Raw genomic sequence first — 20197 nt, forward strand, 5'->3', positions numbered from 1 at the left:
TATCATGTGGGTGATGATGTGGAATAACAACTTCAAGTTTGAATCAAATCGATTTTGTAATAACAGATGTAGTGAAAATGCATCAAAATTAACCTGAAAGTCCAAGTAAAAAGGGGCATAATTCATGAAATATTGGAACAAGAGTATTGGACCTCGAGTCATATGATGTGGTTGATAAGATGCTGCTATTTTAAGTTTGAATCAAATCTATTTAGTAATAACTGAGATAGAGTGAAAGTGCATCAAAACTTTAACCTGAAATTCTAAGTAAAAAGGGGTATAACTCATGAAATATTGGTGCAAGAGTTATGGCCCTTGTGTCATATGATGTGAGTGATGATGATGAATAACTATTTTAAGTCTGAGTCAAACCCATTTAGTAATAACTGAGATAAGAGTAAAAGTGCATGAAAAGTTTAACCTGAAATTCTAAGTAAAGGGCATAATTCATGAAATATTGGTACCAGAGTTATGGACCTTGTGTCATATGATGTGGGTGATAAGGTGGAACAACTGTTTTAAATTTGAATCAAATCCATTTAGTAATAACCGAGATAGAGTGAAAGTGCATGAAAACTTTAACCTGGAATTCTAAGTAAAAAGGGGGGATAATTCATCAAATACTGGTACCAGAGTTATGACCCTTGTGCCATATGATGTGGGTGATGATGAGGAATAACTATTTTAAGTCTGAAACAAATCCATCAAGTACTTATAGAGATAAAGTGAAAGTGCATCAAAACTTGAAGCAAAGTGCGGATGCTGAAGGATGCCGACGCCAGGTCGAGTAGGATAGCTCTCCATACTTATATAGTCAAGCTAAAAACTAGTTTATTATACCTGGCATAATCCTTTCTGGAAGCATATAAATTTCACAAATATCACTTGTTATACCTTGCTTTAGTAATAAGTATTTTTTTTTCTTTCATTACTTCATAAAGAAAATCCTCTTCCACTACTTTCAAATTCTGCCACCCTAACCACTCGGCCACTGAGGGCCCTCTATAGAGGATTGTTAGTTATCCAAATTTACTAAAGTTAACCCCTGGAAACACAAAATTATTTAAAAGAATTTAGTAGAGTGTCAGTTAAGGAACCTTGCTGTGAAATTATTTTAAAATCAGACTGGCCGTTTGAGACTTTAATACTATATACTAGAGGGAAAACTAGCCCAATCTATCACGTTTTTTTTAATGAAACAGAATGATTTGAAGGAATTTGGTAGCTGGTTGCTTAAGGAGCATGCTCTGAAGATATTTTGAAACTGGACTAGAAGATTCTGAGATGTTTGAAGTTTTTCTTTTTGGTTGCCATGGTAACTAGAATTCTGCAAGAATGACCAAGGCATTTGAAACAGGACCACTTAAGAAACACTCCTGTGAAATTTGGTTGAATTTGACTTGGTAGTTTAGGACATGTTAAAGAAATAATGGATGTTGGATGGACAAGCAACCCTAAAAGCCTTTATGAAGATCCTTTGGAAACACAGAACCAAGCAAAACAGACACCATTTAAATAAAATGAAGACACTCCAGTTCCAGACACTTCCCTGTTTCTTTAGCATGCCACTGTATAGCATGGAATACTTACCCAAATTTTAGCTATTTTAATTGGAGGAGCCGGAGCTTGAACTCAGGACCTCAGGTTTCACAGACAGTGTTATCACTGCATCCGCCCTTTGGTCTAGCAAACTATTTCTTCTTTTTGCCTGAGGATTGTATTTAATCAAGGGAAAATAACAAAAAAGGAGTCAAAGCAATGTAAGGCATGTTATTTTTTCCTTCATATGTAAAATTGACATGAATAAAATTTGAATAATGAAGAGCAATTGAAAAATGAAATGAACTAAAATGAACACAAGTACAATTCACTATGAATGTACAACAAAAATTAAAGCAAGATGTACCCATTTCATATGTACATATTAAAATCACCATCAGTATTCCCATCTACAAACAGAAAAATTGCAAAATGAATTCACCAGGAATAAAATTAAAGAATTTACAAAAAGCTCAATTTTCAGGCTAAAAATCAATACAATTCTTCCAACAAATACAGTATGTTTCATGATAAGTATGTAACCAATTTTCACTTTTTTTCAGTGACTATGTCACACACATTCATTTCAGAAAGGTAACAAAATTTACAAATGGGAAAAATGGGCTTTTTAAGCTAACAGGATAAGAAATACTTGATAAAAATGAAAGTAATAATTTCACAACAAAGCAGTTCTGATTGTATGATATCAAAATCAACAATATTGTAGTGTCTTCAGACAAATGAAGACTTTGTAATTATCCAGGTATACATACAAGAAAAAATTATATTTTTTCAATAAAATTCTGACATGTAAAAAGTGAAAACTTTACTTTCTGAAGACTTGAGATTTTGTTTGTTTGTTTTGGGTTCAACACCATTTTTCAAAAGTATTTCAGTAACGTAACGGTGGGCAGTTAACCTAACCAGTGTTCCTGGATTCTGTACCAGTACATACCTGTTCTCCGCAAGTAACTGCCAACTTCCCCACATGAATCAGAGGTGGAGGACGAATGATGTCAGACACAATATCTTTAACAAGTCGTCACGGACAACGGGGATTGAACTCGCGATCCGTAGATCTACGCTCTCCCTATTGAGCTAAGCAGACGGGCTAAAAAAACTTCTTTACAAAACACATATAAAACCTATTTTGAGAGTTTAAATCTGCTTTAATTTGATTAAAACAAGATAACAATAACCGCCCAAAATAAAATGGACAACTTTAGATATCCATATTATATTAATCATTGTAAAGCAGTAATGGGCTTGTGATGGAATGACCTCGGCACATATTCATTAACACTGTAAATCTGAACTTTAAAATGCTCAATTTCCTTTATACGTTTTGTCAGTGTTATATCAGTACTGAATATAATGCAACATTTCATGTATGCGCCTATCCAGCTACAGACATCTGAGCAAAATTAAATTTATATTTTTTTAGTACAAACAAAGTTATTGCAAATTTAATAATTACTGTTCTCAAGTCTTAGTCTAAATCTCAGACTTTTACACATTGATAATGGATCTACACTGGTGGCAAAGGCAGAATCAATCATATTCAGCATGATTAGGGTTCACTCTTTCCATAAAATTTCACTTAAATAACAAATTAGCTGCCACAGGGCATTTTGAATATAACATTATTTCAATAAATATCTGCCATTTTGATAAACTGCTGTCTGGTTGGCATACATCATACTTGCCATCTATTAACCTTTAGCCTGCTAAATTTCTAAAATGGACTGGCCCATCATTCAATTTGGGCAGGACCATTCATTATTCAAAGGGGTGTTCAATGAAAATTTACAGACTGAATAGTGATCAGTGCAGACCAAGATCAGCCTGCACATCAGCCTGCACTGAAGAGCAGGCTGATCTTGGTCTGCACTGGTCACAAAGTCATATAATCGCTTGCCGCCAGCAGGCTAAAGGTTAAAACAATATGTTATACAAATCACTGGAAATGAATTTCCCAACTGGTATAGAACTTGAGATATGCATAATTTGATTTTTCTGGAAGTAAAAGTCAACAGCAAACTATGAAAAATTATTCCCATCACTTTTCGTTAAGTAACTGTACCAGAAATATTTCTGTCAGGACAGTTCAAACTATCGTCAATAATTTCTTTATAAATGAACCTTTCTTTTCTTAAAAGTGAAAATGCATACTGGAAGACAAAAAAATTCTATAACCTATCACATACAAATGACTGAAATACACATAATATCAAATCCTCCTGTACCGCCTGCCCAAAAAGGTAATGAACTCTAAACTGACTGGTGGAATAAACTTATATAGGTTTTTTTTTATCATTTTTGTATCGAAATACTTTTACTGACACCAAATTGTTCATGAAGATAAGGATATCAATAGTCTTTAATCATTCTGATAAACTTAAAAAAATCTAATCATTTTAAGGGGAAAACGTTTTCAGGAAATGATGCAAAAAGCCGTAACAATAAAAATGTAGGAATTTCATTATGTCCAAATTGAAATTTTCTGACAAGTTCAATTCTTTACATTTTTTTTCCATCAAGTACTGTTCACCATTCACTCAAATAAGGCTTTTTTCATTGTATTTATCATAAGTCCTTTTTTTAAAAAGATATGCTTAATGAATTCCCATCTTCATATTTGAAAAATAATAAAAGCAATCCAATACAAAAACACAAAATTAACAAAAATGTTGGTGGTTCTGAATTTATAATACAGACTGCTGATATATTAATGTATCAATTACCGTAGTTTCAACAAGACTCTGAAAATGTGCCTGCATATGTATCTAAATGTATATATGTGAGCCGCGCCATGAGAAAACCAACATAGTGGGTTTGCGACCAGCATGGATCCAGACCAGCCTGCGCATCCGCGCAGTCTGGTCAGGATCCATGCTGTTCGCTAACAGTTTCTCTAATTCCACTAGGCTTTGAAAGCGAACAGCATGGATCCTGACCAGACTGCGCGGATGCGCAGGCTGGTTTGGATCCATGCTGGTCGCAAAGCCACTATGTTGGTTTTCTCATGGCACGGCTCATGTATCTATGCAATCTCCCATAATGCTTTGCTTCTAATGTAACCCTGAAAACTCTGACAAACCTCAGAAAATATTTTGCACATACTTAATGACAGCATTAAACGTGATTTTTTTTCTCTTGACCACGAGACAAAAAGCACACAAACATGCATAAACTAAGTAAAAAAAACACAACAACAACAACCAGGCATTTAAAAATGTACTGTCACTGTAGACAGTCTATCAAAATTCTGCTATATCTGTTCTACTATCATTTATGAAACAACATACATGTATATATCTATAAAACAACGTGTTAACTGAAGCACCACAATATTAATCCGCTATCTCTCCATAATTAACCCTTACCCTGCTAAATTTCTATAACGAACTTGTCCATCTTTCAATTTGGACAGTACCATCAACTGTTAAAAGGGGTGCATACCAGAAAGTTACTGACTGAATGGCAAACAGTGCAGATCATGATCAGACTACATGGAAGTGTAGGCTGATCATGATATGCACTGGTCGCAAAGGCAAAATCAATCATGTTCAGCATGATAAGGGTTAAAATTAACTAACTTCTGTTACATATACCTACTGTTTAATTGTACTGTTTACATAACAAGGATTTCCTTGCTTCCTCTTTAAAAGTGTAAGACTGTTTCATTTATATTTGGTTTAAACAGTATTTATTTCTGTATTCATGTACATTTACAAAACAGGCTTTTACCGAAAGCTTATGTAAATTTGTTTCCTTGGAGTCTGCTTTCAGGCATACAAAAAAAAGAAAGTCAACAATGGTTCTGAAAGTTGTATAATTTGAAATGATTCATTCAAAATGCTGCAAATCGTTCACATTTAAACCCCGCGCAATCCGCCAAGAAAGAGACCACCCATCTAATCACTCACCCAGTGAACCTAACAGAGGCAACACTATATTGTTGGACCTTGATAAAAACATATGCATTTTGGTTAATACTCGGAAGATCATTTCCATACAATACCTCCAAACATTTTAAATTTTCAAAAGAATTTTACTAGTCTTTAATTTCTATAATAGAATATTTCAGCCACATTTTACATTTCATTTTTGGATCTATTCATCAATTATTCATGTTGTAACATAAAAGGAATATTTCACATTTTTTTTCCAAATGGAAAATACACTGCTGGTCATAAAACTGATTATTAAAGGTATCCTTAAAATTTGATTCCTCCTACTACCAACCCTGATTACCTTTAGTGCAATGCAAAAATTCTATCTGAATCTTGCATAATACAGCTAAAATTCATAACCTCCCCCACCCACCCTGCAACAGATATTTTGTGGATCAAACAGTAAAACTGGTATATAATCTCGTTCTCAGCCTGGCTAACACAAGGAACAGTAAGTTTAATTAAATTAACCTTCAGAACATATCGTTTCTACAGGACTAACCTGATATCTTTCATATTTAAAAAAAATGTGTTAAACCAACATATAGAAAATATTTCCCGCAGAAATATAAATGTCATCTAAAAATAATTCTCAAAATGCTGTGATAGAAAATACTGAGATTTAGAATACAGATTATATATATATTTCTGATAAAATTCGTTATTAAATGCACAAAAACATTTTCAACATTCAGGCTGGAGAGGTTACTATTTTCCATTGCAGTGTTAAATTCTATACATGTTGTCATTGTTGTGTGAAATTGCACAACTTATTTTAAGCTACTGAAAAATACACCCATTAGAACATGTCTTTCAGTGAATGAATGAAACATAAAGCACATTATGTCTGGTATTTCGAGGTGAAAAATCTAAAATACATATTTCAAAGGCACAAAACTAAATAATGGATAAACTTGGTTAAAGCCATTGCAAGATACATGAAATGAGACGCGCTATGAGAAAACCAACATAGTGCGTTTGCGACCAGCATGGATCCAGACCAGCCTGCGCAACCACGCAGTCTGGTCAGGATCCATGCTGTTCGCTTTCAAAGCCTATTGCAATTAGAGAAACTGTTAGCGAACAGCATGGATCCTGACCACACTGCGCGGATACGCAGGCTGGTCTGGATCCACGCTGGTCGCAAACGCACTATGTTGGTTTTCTCATGGAGCGGCTCAAATAAAGAAAGAAAATTTATTTCTCTTACATGCAAGATCAAAATACATTTCACTTGATAATGCACCTATTTTACCCTCAGTAAAACATATTTAGATCTTAGACTGAAACAAATACCCTCTATTTATTAAACAGAGTAAAACTGCTCTTACAGCTTCTTTTTTGTTTTGGCTTTTGGGTAAAACATAGTCTTTCAACAGTATTTTTGTTATATAATGGCAAGCAGTTAACCCAACCAGTGTTTCTAGATTCTGTACCAGTACTAACCTGTTCTCCGCAAGTAACTGCCAACTTCTCCACATGAATCAGAGATAGAGGGCTTCGTAAAGCTCTACTATAAATCTATTACTAAACTCTTGCTAAGCTCATGCACCATGCCTATAACAAATCTATTAACACATCTACCTTTAATGGAAACAGTTTTAATGATTCTAATGTTCTTACATATTCTTCTTCTATAAGCTATCACTTTGGAGTTTCAATCGAGGGATGAAGCCAATACCAGGATTTTTCATGTACTTCACAACAAAAATCATATTGCACCACTCTGGAACATTGTTTAACAAGTGTGAGTTTGTTTAACAAGTGTAAGTGCAAAATTTAGATTTGTTTATAATGTTCTTGGATGAAAAGTAATGTAATCGCTCAAATATTTTTTATTAGCTTATTAGAACACCAATAGGTAGTACTGTTTTCTCTTACAGCAGATACTAATTCACCCTCAATATCCTTGTTGTACTTGGAAACAGTTACAAATAATTCCCATTTACATGATTTTTTATGTCAACTTACACTGAAGGAAAACTTTGACTAAAATGTTGAAACCTATACATCAAGCTGTCACTTTGGAAAAAAAATGTGGAACATATATGTATAACGTGATCAACTATTTGCAGAATTAAGAATATTCCTTTAATATTCCATGTCAACAGCCGCACAACACAAAATTGACTGGTTCAATTTTTTTTTTTTACACAGGATTCTATTAACCAGGAGACCAGTCTGTTCCTTCAATATGGAAAATATGATGACATTTACAATGGAACGAGATCCAAACAGCTGCCAAACCACACCATCAAGTGTCACACAGGCTTTGTCAGTTTTTCATTTTTAACAAATTTCTTTGCCTCTTTTTTCAACTGTTTAACATCCTCCTCCTCATCCTCTGAACCATCCTGGTCACTCTCCGAAGGTTCATCATCTCCAGACTTGTTCTGTGTTTCATCGTTTATAAAACTGTCATTATAATCATAAGTGTTAGGACCAGTTGATTCTTCGTCCCCTTTGCCCTGGTCACCTGTTGGAAGTTGTGCTGAAATATTATGTCATATATTATACACTTACTGAATGGCTTTCTGGTCAATACTCAAAACTATTGCACTAGGTCCTATGGTAAATAGTTCTGAATACTGACTCGCATGCCATTCATGTTTTATTACATGTTGTCAGAAATAAATTTTCATACTTTTCTTTTCAAGTTCTGACTTTAGCCCAGCAAAAATTTAGTGTTGAACCACAGACCAATCTATTGCACAAACTTTGGACAGGCAATTTATATAACAAGTCATGTAACAATATCGCTCATATCACAATTTCCTTATTTGCAGTTACCACATCTGATTTAAGAAATAAATAGTGGTTTCAAATTGTCCATCCTGGTATGAAATACATGGATAAGTCTGAAGTGTGTACACTACTACTGAGTTTGAATGCCTTCATATAATTTTACTTTAACCTTTAGCATGCTAGATAAATTGTCGTCTGCTGGAAATGTCGTCTGCTAAAATTGTAAAGTTCATTCAATTTGCTCCAAAATTGGAAGAAATATTGTCAGAGTAGCAAACAGCTTGGAACCTGATCAGACGCCGATTTAATCAGCGTCTGATCTGGTTCCAAGCTGTTTGCAAAGGCTGTTAAATTCGCCTGCAGCAGGCTAAGGGTTAAACACAACTGACAATATCAAATAGAAATAACTCAAACCATGATTAATATTATATCATAAAATAATATTTACTTTATATTAACTTATTTTTATTGTTTGTTTTTTTTTTCTTTTCGCATAATTTTAAATCACCAAATGTTTCAAACTTTTAAAGATATCAATCTCAAAAATGATAAAACTGTCCACTGACTGGAATATCGACTGAACGTCTTTCATAAATCTTCACTTATTAATGGTTTCCACAAATTATCAGAAACAAAACTTCCAAAATACTCCGCAATGCAGAGCAGCTTTCCTCGTCAATTTTATTCCATATTTTACATAAATAAATCTGCATTGCTGTGCAAAAACCAATGTTAGGGCTTAGTGACCTGTATCATGTATGCATTAAGATCAGCCAGTATATCTGTGCAATCTTATCTGGATTTGCAATGTTTATCAGTTCAGTTGCAGACAAGTGCTGATATTGATGATCAAACAGTATGGATGTTGGGAAAAATGAACAGTATGAATGTTGGGAAAAATGAACAGCATGGATGTTGGGAAAAATGAACAGTATGGAAAAATAAACAGTATGGATGTTGGGAAAAATGAACAGTATGGATGTTGGGAAAAATGAACAGTATGAATGTTGGGAAAAATGAACAGTATGGAAAAATAAACAGTATGAATGTTGGGAAAAATGAACAGTATGGATGTTGGGAAAAATGAACAGTATGGAAAAATAAACAGTATGGATGTTGGGAAAAATGAACAGTATGGATGTTGGGAAAAATGAACAGTATGGTAAAATAAACAGTATGAATGTTGGGAAAAATGAACAGTATGAATGTTGGGAAAAATGAACAGCATGAATGTTGGGAAAAATGAACAGTATGGATGTTGGGAAAATGAACAGTATGAATGTTGGGAAAAATGAACAGTATGGGTGTTGGGAAAAATGAACAGTATGGATGTTGGCAAAAATGAACAGTATGGATGTGCACTGACCTGGATCTTTGCTGGTCGCAAAGACTTAAGGATGATTTTTGCACAGCTGCACTTAATTACTTTTTTTTTTGAATAATACAAAATTAAAAGAAAGAGAAAATGTCTAAAAGATCTTGTTTAGATGATATCGTATTGTTATTAAAGATCTTTTTAAACCAAGTCATTATTCTTCACAAACATATTTTGAAATGTTGACCTCCATTTATCCCTGCAGCCTTTACCATAACGGACTGTTGATGGCTGGATGAAACAAGAGCTGTCTGTAAGACAGCACGCTCGACTTTTCTCAGTGCTTGACTCTGAATTAGAGCTTTGCCAGTAAAAGAGGCATAAATATGTCAAACTTCTAATCAGAGTTATGGGGATTGTTTCTTATGGTGTAGCTTTTGATAATAAATAACTATTTTAAGTTTTAAGTTCACAGCTTTTTATAGTAACAGAGATATTAAAAAAAAATCTAAGTTAAAAAGGGGCATAACTCTGTCAAAATTCAAACCAGAGGTATGGGGATTGTTTCTCCTGGTGTAGACTTTGATAGTAAATAACTATTCTAAGTTTCAAGTCAAAAGCTTTGATAGTAACAGAGATATTTGACTTCATCCAAAAAGTTCAAAGTTAAAAAGGGGCATAAATCTGTCAAAATTCAAATCAGAGTTATGGTGTTTGTTTCTCCTGGTGTAGACTGTGACAGTAAATAAATGTTTCAAGTCAAAAAGCTTTAATAGCAGCACAGATATTCGACTTTATCAAAAAATTAAACCAAAAAATTCTAAGTTAAAAATGGGAATAAATCTGTCAAATTCAAATCAGAGCTATTGGGATTGCTTCTCCTGGTGTAGACTGTGATAGTAAATAACTATTTTAAGTTTCAATAGCTCTGATAGTAACAGAGATATCTGACTTTATCAAAAACTTTAACCAATGGCTATGCCGACGCTGGGACGAGTGCAATAGCTACATTTTCTTCGAAAAGTCGAGCTAAAAAATCCCTGACATCTCCCTTACATTTTCCATAATTCAAAACTTCCCTGACAATTTTCAAAATTCCCAGGTAATTCCATCCCTGGATTTTTTTTATTTCCCTGAAATTTACCTGACATGTGGGAACCTTGAGGCAAAGTGTTCTTCTATCTTTTTACAAGCATAATCTTATTCTTCAATGACCAGCAAAAGCAAATAGGCTAGAATTTTTAAAATTAACAGAAATACAAGAAACGGGTAAATTTTTTCATGGACACCAAAGAACAACAACAAAACAAAGAGCTGCGTTATCAAAATGCAAGACCATGTCCCCGGGTGTATGACCAAAGATGTTGTTTTTTGAGGTTTTAAGTTAATAGTTGAAGGTCATATGAGGGTCAAGGTCATTTATAAACTGATAAGCCAGTTTGTTCTTCTCACGTTGCCATATGAGGGTCAAGGTCATTTATATATAAGACAATTTGTAGGTCTTGCCACAGGGATTGTAGAGTGTGAGTGTTGACTGTGAATATGACTAAATCAGTCCTTAATGTGGACTGTAGGCAATCTAGTTCTTAAGTCTTTTTGGACAAAAGGATAGTTCAATTGCTATATGCCAAGAGGCATAAAAACGGTCAAGGTCACAAGAAGAGCAAAATGCTTGAGCTATCTGGTCCTAATTTCTGAAGTATAAGAAAAATAGTTTCATCATAATTGAGCCATGCCATGAGAAAACCAACATAGTGGCTTTGCGACCAGCATGGATCCAGACCAGCCTGCCCATCCGCACAGTCTGGTCAGGATCCATGCTGTTCGCTTACAGTTTGTCTAATTGTAATAGACTTTGAAAGTAAACAGCATGGATCCTGACCAGACTGCATGGATGCGCAGGCTGGTCTGGATCCATGCTGGTCGCAAAGCCACTATGTTGGTTTTCTCATGGCGCGGCTCATATGTAAAACATACCATCCTGCTTTGTCTCCCTGTCCCTTGTGTAGTGTTTATATTGCTTTAGGTGACTAATATTAGTTCTGAAAACAAGAGCAGCATTTCATTTCAACAAACAAGTTCATAAATATTAGTTACGATAAAGAAATAATCAATATTGGTTTATGATAAATGATTTTCAGTAATAGCTCATTACAGTGTTATTTCCTTAAACCAATAAGACCATTACTGTGAAATCATTCATATTTATGGGGGACTAATTTTCGTGGATTTCTTGGTTGAGTCAATCCACGAAATTTAATCCCAACGAACAAGTAAAATTCCCATTCATTTATGTTCAAAAGTTGAAATCCATGAATTCATATCCCCATGAAATTGCCTTTTTGACAAAAACCACGAAATTTCATTCCCACGAAATTAAATGATCTTACAGTGGCCTGTAACCCAAGCCCAAAACAGGCCTCAGTGACCTTTTGAAGGGTTAATTACCTGAGTGTATGTGTTGTATGTATTTTTTTTTTTTCTTTTAAAGAATGTAGTATGTGACCAATACTTCAGATATAATTCTTTTTAACAAATTCAAAACAAAAACTGATAGTTCTCCAAAACAAACAACTTCATACATTTGAAAGTTGTTACAGAAATGCCTTTTCTATTTCTTTTGAGGTACTGTGGCGACATTTCACATCAAAAGCACCCATCATGTGAAATTATTATTATTCTTACTAATTTTCATGGATAACATGGTTGCACTTATGCAAAAAAAATTCAAATCCTTATCAACAAATAAACATCCCTTTTATATCATATTCACAAATTCATGTCGCCACAGAAAAGCCCTTATGGCCAAAATGAAGAAATTTTAATCCAGTAAAATAAACTGCTTTCACTGTATCTTAGTATAAATCACCTGTAACAATTATTTCCATACGGACAGTCACGTCTTTCCTCTTCCTCGTCCAAGTCCGACTGTTCATCATAACTCACATCTCCTGGGTGACTGAACTCAGCAAAATGCTCTGGGTTTTTCCTGTTAAAAATTGAAATGTCCCAAAGCTCAAGTATAATAATAAACTTTAAAGTGTTTCCAAAGCTCTTTCTTATTACTTTGGTAAGAAATAGGTGTTGTGGAAAATTCAATTTAAGAACTAGTAACAGCGAATTAAAACTACTACTTCAAAGTCTTTTGGTTTTCATAAAAACAAAAAATTGCATCAGAAGTGCTGTGAAAACTTTTTTGCCTCACCCCAGAATCAACCTTGTGATTTTTCAATTCAGTCTAGTGCTTTATGTATTGAGCTACTGAGCAAGCTAAAAATTCTAAATGTAACAGATAAAAGTTGTTTCAGCTTACCTGTAACATTTTTTGCCAAACATACAGGGTGGTCTGTGCTTACTCTTGAGTTGTCTCACTTTCTTCACCTCATCTCGTTTGTCCTTTTTATCTTTCTTTCCACCTTCATCATCATCATCATCTTCTTCTTCTTCACTTTCAGACATCTAAAACGCAAAAAACGTTTGTTTGTTTGCATTCGGTTTAATGTTTTTTTTTCAACAATATTTCACTTTTGTTTTGCCACCGTCAAGTACATAATAAATTCCGTGACATTTCTCGGACCAATAAAATCTGATTTGATGTGTCTCCTCACAACTTACAGCTGACTAATTCACTCACTGTTACATTTTTTTCAATTATATGTTAAGGTTGTACAGCCTTAAACACACAAACACGAGTTTGCTGAAAAGTTTATGCCTATTTACACAACTTGCAAGCAAACTGAGCATAAATGTCTTTTAGTTTTGTTCAAATTATGGTTTATGATTTATATGAATTTGGTTGAGGAAAATATCCCCCATCCACTCCTCCCAACATTCTTTACTGATCAATCTAACATTTTCAGACTGAACAGCAACCCTGAAAATTAACAATCAGACAAGAGAATGGAACATAGAATGTCTTTTGAATGCAAATAATCACCCATAGCAACTTTGAAACAAGTTATTTTTGTAATGAACAAAAGACATTGCTGCTTCATAGCCATTTCAACATTCTACATAAATTAATGCATAATTATTTTGTATGTATGTTAAGTTTGTATATTTAATGGGGCTTTATGCCATATTTTAACTGTATTTCCATTAAGTATTTACAGCTGTTTAACCTTTCCAGTGTTACTGGACTCTCTACCATTACCTACTTGTTCTGTACCAGTAACTGACAAATTCTTCTCATCAATCAGTGGTGAAGGGCTACTTTGACTTTAGTCACACTGCCTTCCATCAAATCATGACGGAGAACATCACCGTGCCCAGGACTGAGTTTGTACCTCTCAATTATAGTCTTTCTACATATGGAGTTTAACAGGCATGTCAGGTAAGCCCAACAAGAGGGCTAAAATGGCCCTATATCGCTCACCTGTTATCACTGCACTTAAGGACAAGAAGCTCAAAGAATCATAATCCAGATCAATCAAAAGAATTATGAGAAAATATAGTTAAAATTTTCTTAAAGTTACTTCAAATAAAATTATTTTCAAATCAGGCCTGTAGTTTTATGCCCAAAGGATTACATCGAGCAAAATTTTGACTGATGAAGCCCAAAGGACAGGAACAACAAAGCTGCTATTAAGCCGAAAAGGTCAAAATAGCTAATTTTGGCCCTTTCAGGGGCCGTAACTCTGGAACCCATTAGGGGATCTGGCCGATTCAAGAAAAGAACCAAGATCTTATGGTGACACAAGTTCTGTGCAAGTCTGATTAAATTCAAACCAAAAATGAAGCTGCTATTGTGCAGACAAGGTCAAAATAGCTAATTCTGGCCCTATCAGGGGCCATAACTCCGGAACCCATAAAGGAATCTAACCATTTCAAGAAAGGAACCAACATCTTGGTTCGATACAAGTTGTGTGCAAGTTTGGTTAAAATTGAATCATAAACGAAGCTGCTATTGTGCAGACAAGGTCAAAAAAGCTAATTTTGGCCCTTTCAGGGGCCATAACTCTGGAACCTGTTGTGGGATCTGGTCAGTTCCAGAAAGGAACCAAGATCTTATGGTGAAACAAGTTTTGTGCAAGTTTGATTAAAATCAAATCATAAATGAAGCTGCTATGGTGCAGACAAGGTCAAAAAAGCTAATTTTGGCCCTTTTATGGGCCATAACTCTGGAACACATAATGGGATCTGGTCGGTTCAAGAAAGGAACTGAGATCTTATGGTGACACAAGTTTTCTACAAGTTTATTTAAATTCAAATCATAAATTTCGCTGCTATTGTGCATACAAGGTCAAAATAGCTCATTTTGGCCATTTCAGGGGCCATAACTCTGAAACACATAATGGAATCTGGCCAGTTCAAGAGAGGAACCAAGATCTTATGGTGACACAAGTTGTGTGCAAGTTTGGTTAAATTCAAATCATAAATGAAGCTGCTATTATGCAGACAAGGTCAAAATAGCTAATTCTGGCCCTTTCAGGGGCCATAACTCTGGAACCCATGAAGGAATCTGGCCAGTTCAAGAAAGGAACCAAGATCTCACGGTGATACAAGTGGTGTGCAAGTTTGGTAAAAATCAAATCATAAATGAAGCTGCTATTGTGCAGGCAAGGTCAAAATAGCTAATTTTGGCCCTTTCAGGGGCCATAACTCTGGAACCCATAATTGGATCTGGCCGGTTGAAGAAAGGAACCAAGATCTTATGGTGATACAAGTTGTGTGCAAGTTTGGTTAAAATACAAGAGGACCATGATGGTCCTGAATCGCTCACCTCTTCCCACATGACCCAGTTTTGAGTATGACGTCATTTTTTCTATTATTTCACATAGTGACCTAGTTTTTGAGCTCATGTGACCCAGTTTTGAACTTGACCTAGATATTATCAAGATAAAAATTCTGACCAATTTTCATGAAGATCCATTGAAAAATATGGTCTCTAGAGAGGTCAATAGGTTTTTCTATTATTTGACCCATTGACCTAGTTTCCGAAGCTACGTGACCCTGTTTTGAACTTTATCTAGATATCATCAAGGTGAATATTCTCACTAATTTTCATGAAGATCTCATGAAAAATATGGCCTCTAGAGAGGTCACAAGGTTTTTCTATTTTTATATCTACTGGCCTAGTTTTTGACCGCACGTGACCCAGTTTCGAAACTGACCTAGATATCATCAAGGTGAACATTCAGATCGATTTTCATGAATATCCATTGAAAAATATGGCCTCTAGAGAGGTCAAAAGATTTTAATAATTTTAGACCTACTGACCTAGTTTTTGACCGCAGTTGACCCAGTTTCAAATCTAACCTAGATATCATCAAGATGAACATTCAGACCAACTTTCATACAGATCCCATGAAAAGTATGCCCTCTAGAGAGGTCACAATGTTTTTTTATTATTTGACCTACTGACCTAGTTTTTTAAGGCACGTAACCCAGTTTCGAACTTGACCTAGATATCATCAAGGTGAACATTCTGACCAATTTCTATGGAGATCCATTCAAAAGTATGGCCTCTAGAGAGGTCACAAGGTTTTTCTATTTTTAAACCTACTGACCTAGTTTTTGACCGCACATGACCCTGTTTCAAATTTAACCTAGATATCATCAAGAGGAACATTCAGACCAATTTTCATACAGATCCCATGAAAAATATGGCCTTTAGAGAGGTCACAAGTTTTTTCTATTATTTGACCTACTGACCTAGTTTTTGAAGGCACGTGACTCACTTTCGAACTTGACCTAGATATCATCAAGGTGAACATTCAGACCAACTTTCATACAGATCCCATGAAAAATATGGCCTCTAGAGAGGTCACAAGGTTTTTCTATTATTTGACCTACTGACCTAGTTTTTGATGGCATGTGACCCACTTTCGAACCTGACCTAGATATCATCAAGGTGAACATTCTGACCAATTTTCATGAAGATCTCATGAAAAATATGGCCTCTAGAGAGGTCACAAGGTTTTTCTATTTTTAGACCTACTGACCTAGTTTTTGACCGCACATGACCCAGTTTCGAACTTGGCCTAGATATCAACAAGATGAACATTCAGACCAACTTTCATACAGATCCCATGAAAAATATGGCCTTCAGAGAGGTCACAAGGTTTTTCTATTATTTGACCTACTGACCTAGATTTTGAGCTCATGTGACCCAGTTTCGAACTTGACCTAGATATCATCAAGGTGAACATTCTGACCAATTTTCATGAAGATCTTGTGAAATATATGGCCTCTAGAGAGGTCACAAGGTTTTTCTATTTTTAGACCTACTGACCTAGATTTTGAAGGCACGTGACCCAGTTTCGAACTTGACCTAGATATCATCAAGATGAACATTCTGACCAATTTTCATGAAGATCTTGTGAAATATATGGCCTCTAGAGAGGTCACAAGGTTTTTCTATTTTTAGACCTACTGACCTAGTTTTTGATGGCACGTAACCCAGTTTCGAACTTGACCTAAATATCATCAAGATAAACATTCTGACCAACTTTCATAAAGATCCCATGAAAAATGTGACCTCTAGAGTGGTCACAAGCAAAAGTTTACGGACGGATGCACTGACGGACGGACGACGGACACCGCACGATCACAAAAGCTCACCTTGTCACTTTGTGACAGGTGAGCTAAAAATCATAAATGAAACCACTATCGTGCAGACAAGAAATTGTTGATGCACAAAAATAGCAAATTCTGGCCCTTTAAGGGGCAATAACTCTTAGGGCTGTCATCGATAGAAACGATATCGATGTATCAACGATATTTTTTTGTCGATCGATTATCGATTCCCATTTTCAAAAATCGATATTTTACAGAGAGAAAAAAACTACCCAAATAAACACCCAGACCCTAAAAAACAACTAAAGTTCAAAAAGTTGTAAATTTGGATAAATGCAAAAAAGGAGTGAAGGCAAAATAAAAATGAAAGATGTTATTAATTTTTATGTATTTCTTTTATTTCATAAATACAAATACAACACAATCAAACAGAAATATGGAAAGTAGGCAATAAAACTTAAAATAGCATTTACAGGAAGGTATATTGTATGCATATGAACAAATAGGTCGTTAATCTAACTTAATAATCAATATATCGATGTATCGTCGATATTTGTCTTCTGATATATCGGTATCGTCGATACGCCTAAGACCCAATCAATGACAGCCCTAATAACTCTAGAACCCATGATGGGTTTTGGCCAGTTTTTGAAAGGAACTGAGATATCATGCCAATACAAGTTTTGTACAAGTTTGATCAAAATTGCTTGCAAAATGTTGTCTCTATCTTGTTCACAAGAAATTGTGGACGGACAACGGACGAAGGGCGATCACAAAAGCTCACCCTGTCACTATGTGACAGGTGAGCTAATAAAATTTATACCTGCCTGCTGATAAGTTATTGCGAAATGAAAAACAAACAATATACTTATTGTGTCCTTACATAATATAATGTTACCTCTTTTTTCTTTTCCTTCTTAGCCAGCGCTTTCTTTTTTGGAGTTTCTTCTTCCGACTCTTCTTCTGATCCGGAATCTTTTCGTTTCTTAGTTTTAGGATCTCGTTTTGGTGCTACGTAATCATCTGAACTAGATTCATCTTCTTCACTCGACGATTTCTTTCTCCGCCGCCCATGTCCACGGTGTTTAGTTCCTCTTTGTCTCTTTCTAGTGGAGCGTGGGACATATTCATCTTCTGAGACCGATTCTTCATCAGAGTCTTTGTACTTTTTTCTTCTGCCAACTGTGCGAGAAGATCTTCTGCTGGGAGTTCCCTGATTCTTTAAGGCAAAAATAACAAGAGCTGTCCCTATGACAGCCAAGCTCGACTATTCGAAATATTGTCCCAGAAGCAGGAAAATATTACCCAAAAAGGTTAAAATCAAAAGAGTTTTAAGTTCAAAAGGGGGAATAATTTGACCAAAATGCATATCAGTTATGGGACTTGCTGCTCTTAGCTAGTTTTATAACCTCGAAGGTACATGTGAAGTTTCAATTCAATATCTGCATTAGTTTTGGAGATAGAAACTTGCATGTAAAACTTTAACCAGAATTTTCTAAGTCCAAAAGGGGGCATAATTTGCCCAAAATACATGCCAGAGTTATGGGACTTGATCCAGTGAGGTTAGTAATTGATCTAGAAAAAGAAAAAATTAGTTTCAAATCTATATGCCTTTTAGAAATAGCTGTATGTACTTGCACGCAAAACTTTAACCAGAATTTGCTAAGTCCAAAAGGGGGCATAATTTGGCCAAAATGAAGGTCAGAGTTATAGGACTTGCTGCTATCAACTAGTTTTATAACCCCGAAGACACATGTGAAGTTTCAAATCAATATCTGCATTAGTTTTGGAGATAATAACTTCCATGTAAAACTTTAACCAAAATTTTCTAAGTCTAAAAGGGGGCATAATTTGCTCGAAAAACATGTCAGAGTTATGGGACTTGACCCAGTGAGGTTGGTAATTGATCTAAAAAAAGAAAAAATAAGTTTCAAATCTATATGCCTTTTAGAAATAGCTGTATGTACTTGCACGCAAAACTTTAACGCAAAACTTTAACCAGAATTTTCTAAGTCTTAAAGGGGGCATAATTTGGCCAAAATGAAGGTCAGAGTTATGCGACTTGCTGCTATCAACTAGTTTTATAACCCCGAAGACACGTGTGAAGTTTCAAATCAATATCTGCATTAGTTTTGGAGTTAGTCACTTGCATGTAAAACTTTAACCAAAATTTTCAAAGTCCAAAAGGGGGCATAATTTGGCCAAAATGAAAGTCAGAGTTATGGGACTTGCTGCTATCAACTAGTTTTATAACCCCGAAGACACATGTGAAGTTTCAAATCAATATCTGCATTAGTTTTGGAGATATTAACTTGCATGTAAAACTTTAACCAAAATTTTGTAAGTCCAAAAGGGGGCATAATTTGCTCAAAATACATGTCAGAGTTATGGGACTTGACCCAGAGAGGTTGGTAATTGAGCTAGAAAAAGAAAAAATAAGTTTCAAATCTATATGCCTTTTAGAAATAGCTGTATGTACTTGCACGCAAAACTTTAACCAGAATTTTCAAAGTCCAAAAGGGGGCATAATTTGGCCAAAATGAAAGTCAGAGTTATGGGACTTGCTGCTATCAACTAGTTTTATAACCCCGAAGACACATGTGAAGTTTCAAATCAATATCTGCATTAGTTTTGGAGATATTAACTTCCATGTAAAACTTTAACCAGAATTTTCTAAGTCCAAAAGGGGGCATAATTTGCTCAAAATACATGTCAGAGTTATGGGACTTGACCCAGAGAGGTTGGTTATTGAGCTAGAAAAAGAAAAAATAAGTTTCAAATCTATATGCCTTTTAGAAATAGCTGTATGTACTTGCACGCAAAACTTTAACCAGAATTTTCAAAGTCCAAAAGGGGGCATAATTTGGCCAAAATGAAAGTCAGAGTTATGGGACTTGCTGCTATCAACTAGTTTTATAACCCCGAAGACACATGTGAAGTTTCAAATCAATATCTGCATTAGTTTTGGAGATATTAACTTCCATGTAAAACTTTAACCAAAATTTTCTAAGTCCAAAAGGGGGCATAATTTCCTCAAAATACATGTCAGAGTTATGGGACTTGACCCAGTGAGGTTGGTAATTGACCTAGAAAAAGAAAAAATAAGTTTCAAAGCTATATGCCT

The 20197-nt window shown here is 35.0% G+C and overlaps 1 protein-coding gene across 1 annotated transcript in view; it reads right to left on the reverse strand.

Moving 5' to 3' along the window:
* Positions 1-1756: 1756 nt before the first annotated feature.
* Positions 1757-20197, reverse strand: part of LOC123533994 (aprataxin and PNK-like factor) — a 36180-nt gene continuing 17739 nt past the window's right edge. Inside the window, exons 11-15 of the mRNA XM_053550939.1 lie at positions 17972-18292; positions 12869-13014; positions 12425-12544; positions 11533-11597; positions 1757-7986 (exon numbers count right to left, since the gene is read on the reverse strand). Of these exons, the coding sequence (XP_053406914.1) occupies positions 7757-7986; positions 11533-11597; positions 12425-12544; positions 12869-13014; positions 17972-18292 (882 nt within the window). The 3' untranslated portion in view covers positions 1757-7756. The remainder of the gene's footprint in view (positions 7987-11532; positions 11598-12424; positions 12545-12868; positions 13015-17971; positions 18293-20197) is intronic.

Source organism: Mercenaria mercenaria, chromosome 1, assembly GCF_021730395.1.
Source record: "Mercenaria mercenaria strain notata chromosome 1, MADL_Memer_1, whole genome shotgun sequence".
Classification (NCBI taxonomy): Eukaryota; Metazoa; Mollusca; class Bivalvia; order Venerida; family Veneridae; genus Mercenaria; species Mercenaria mercenaria.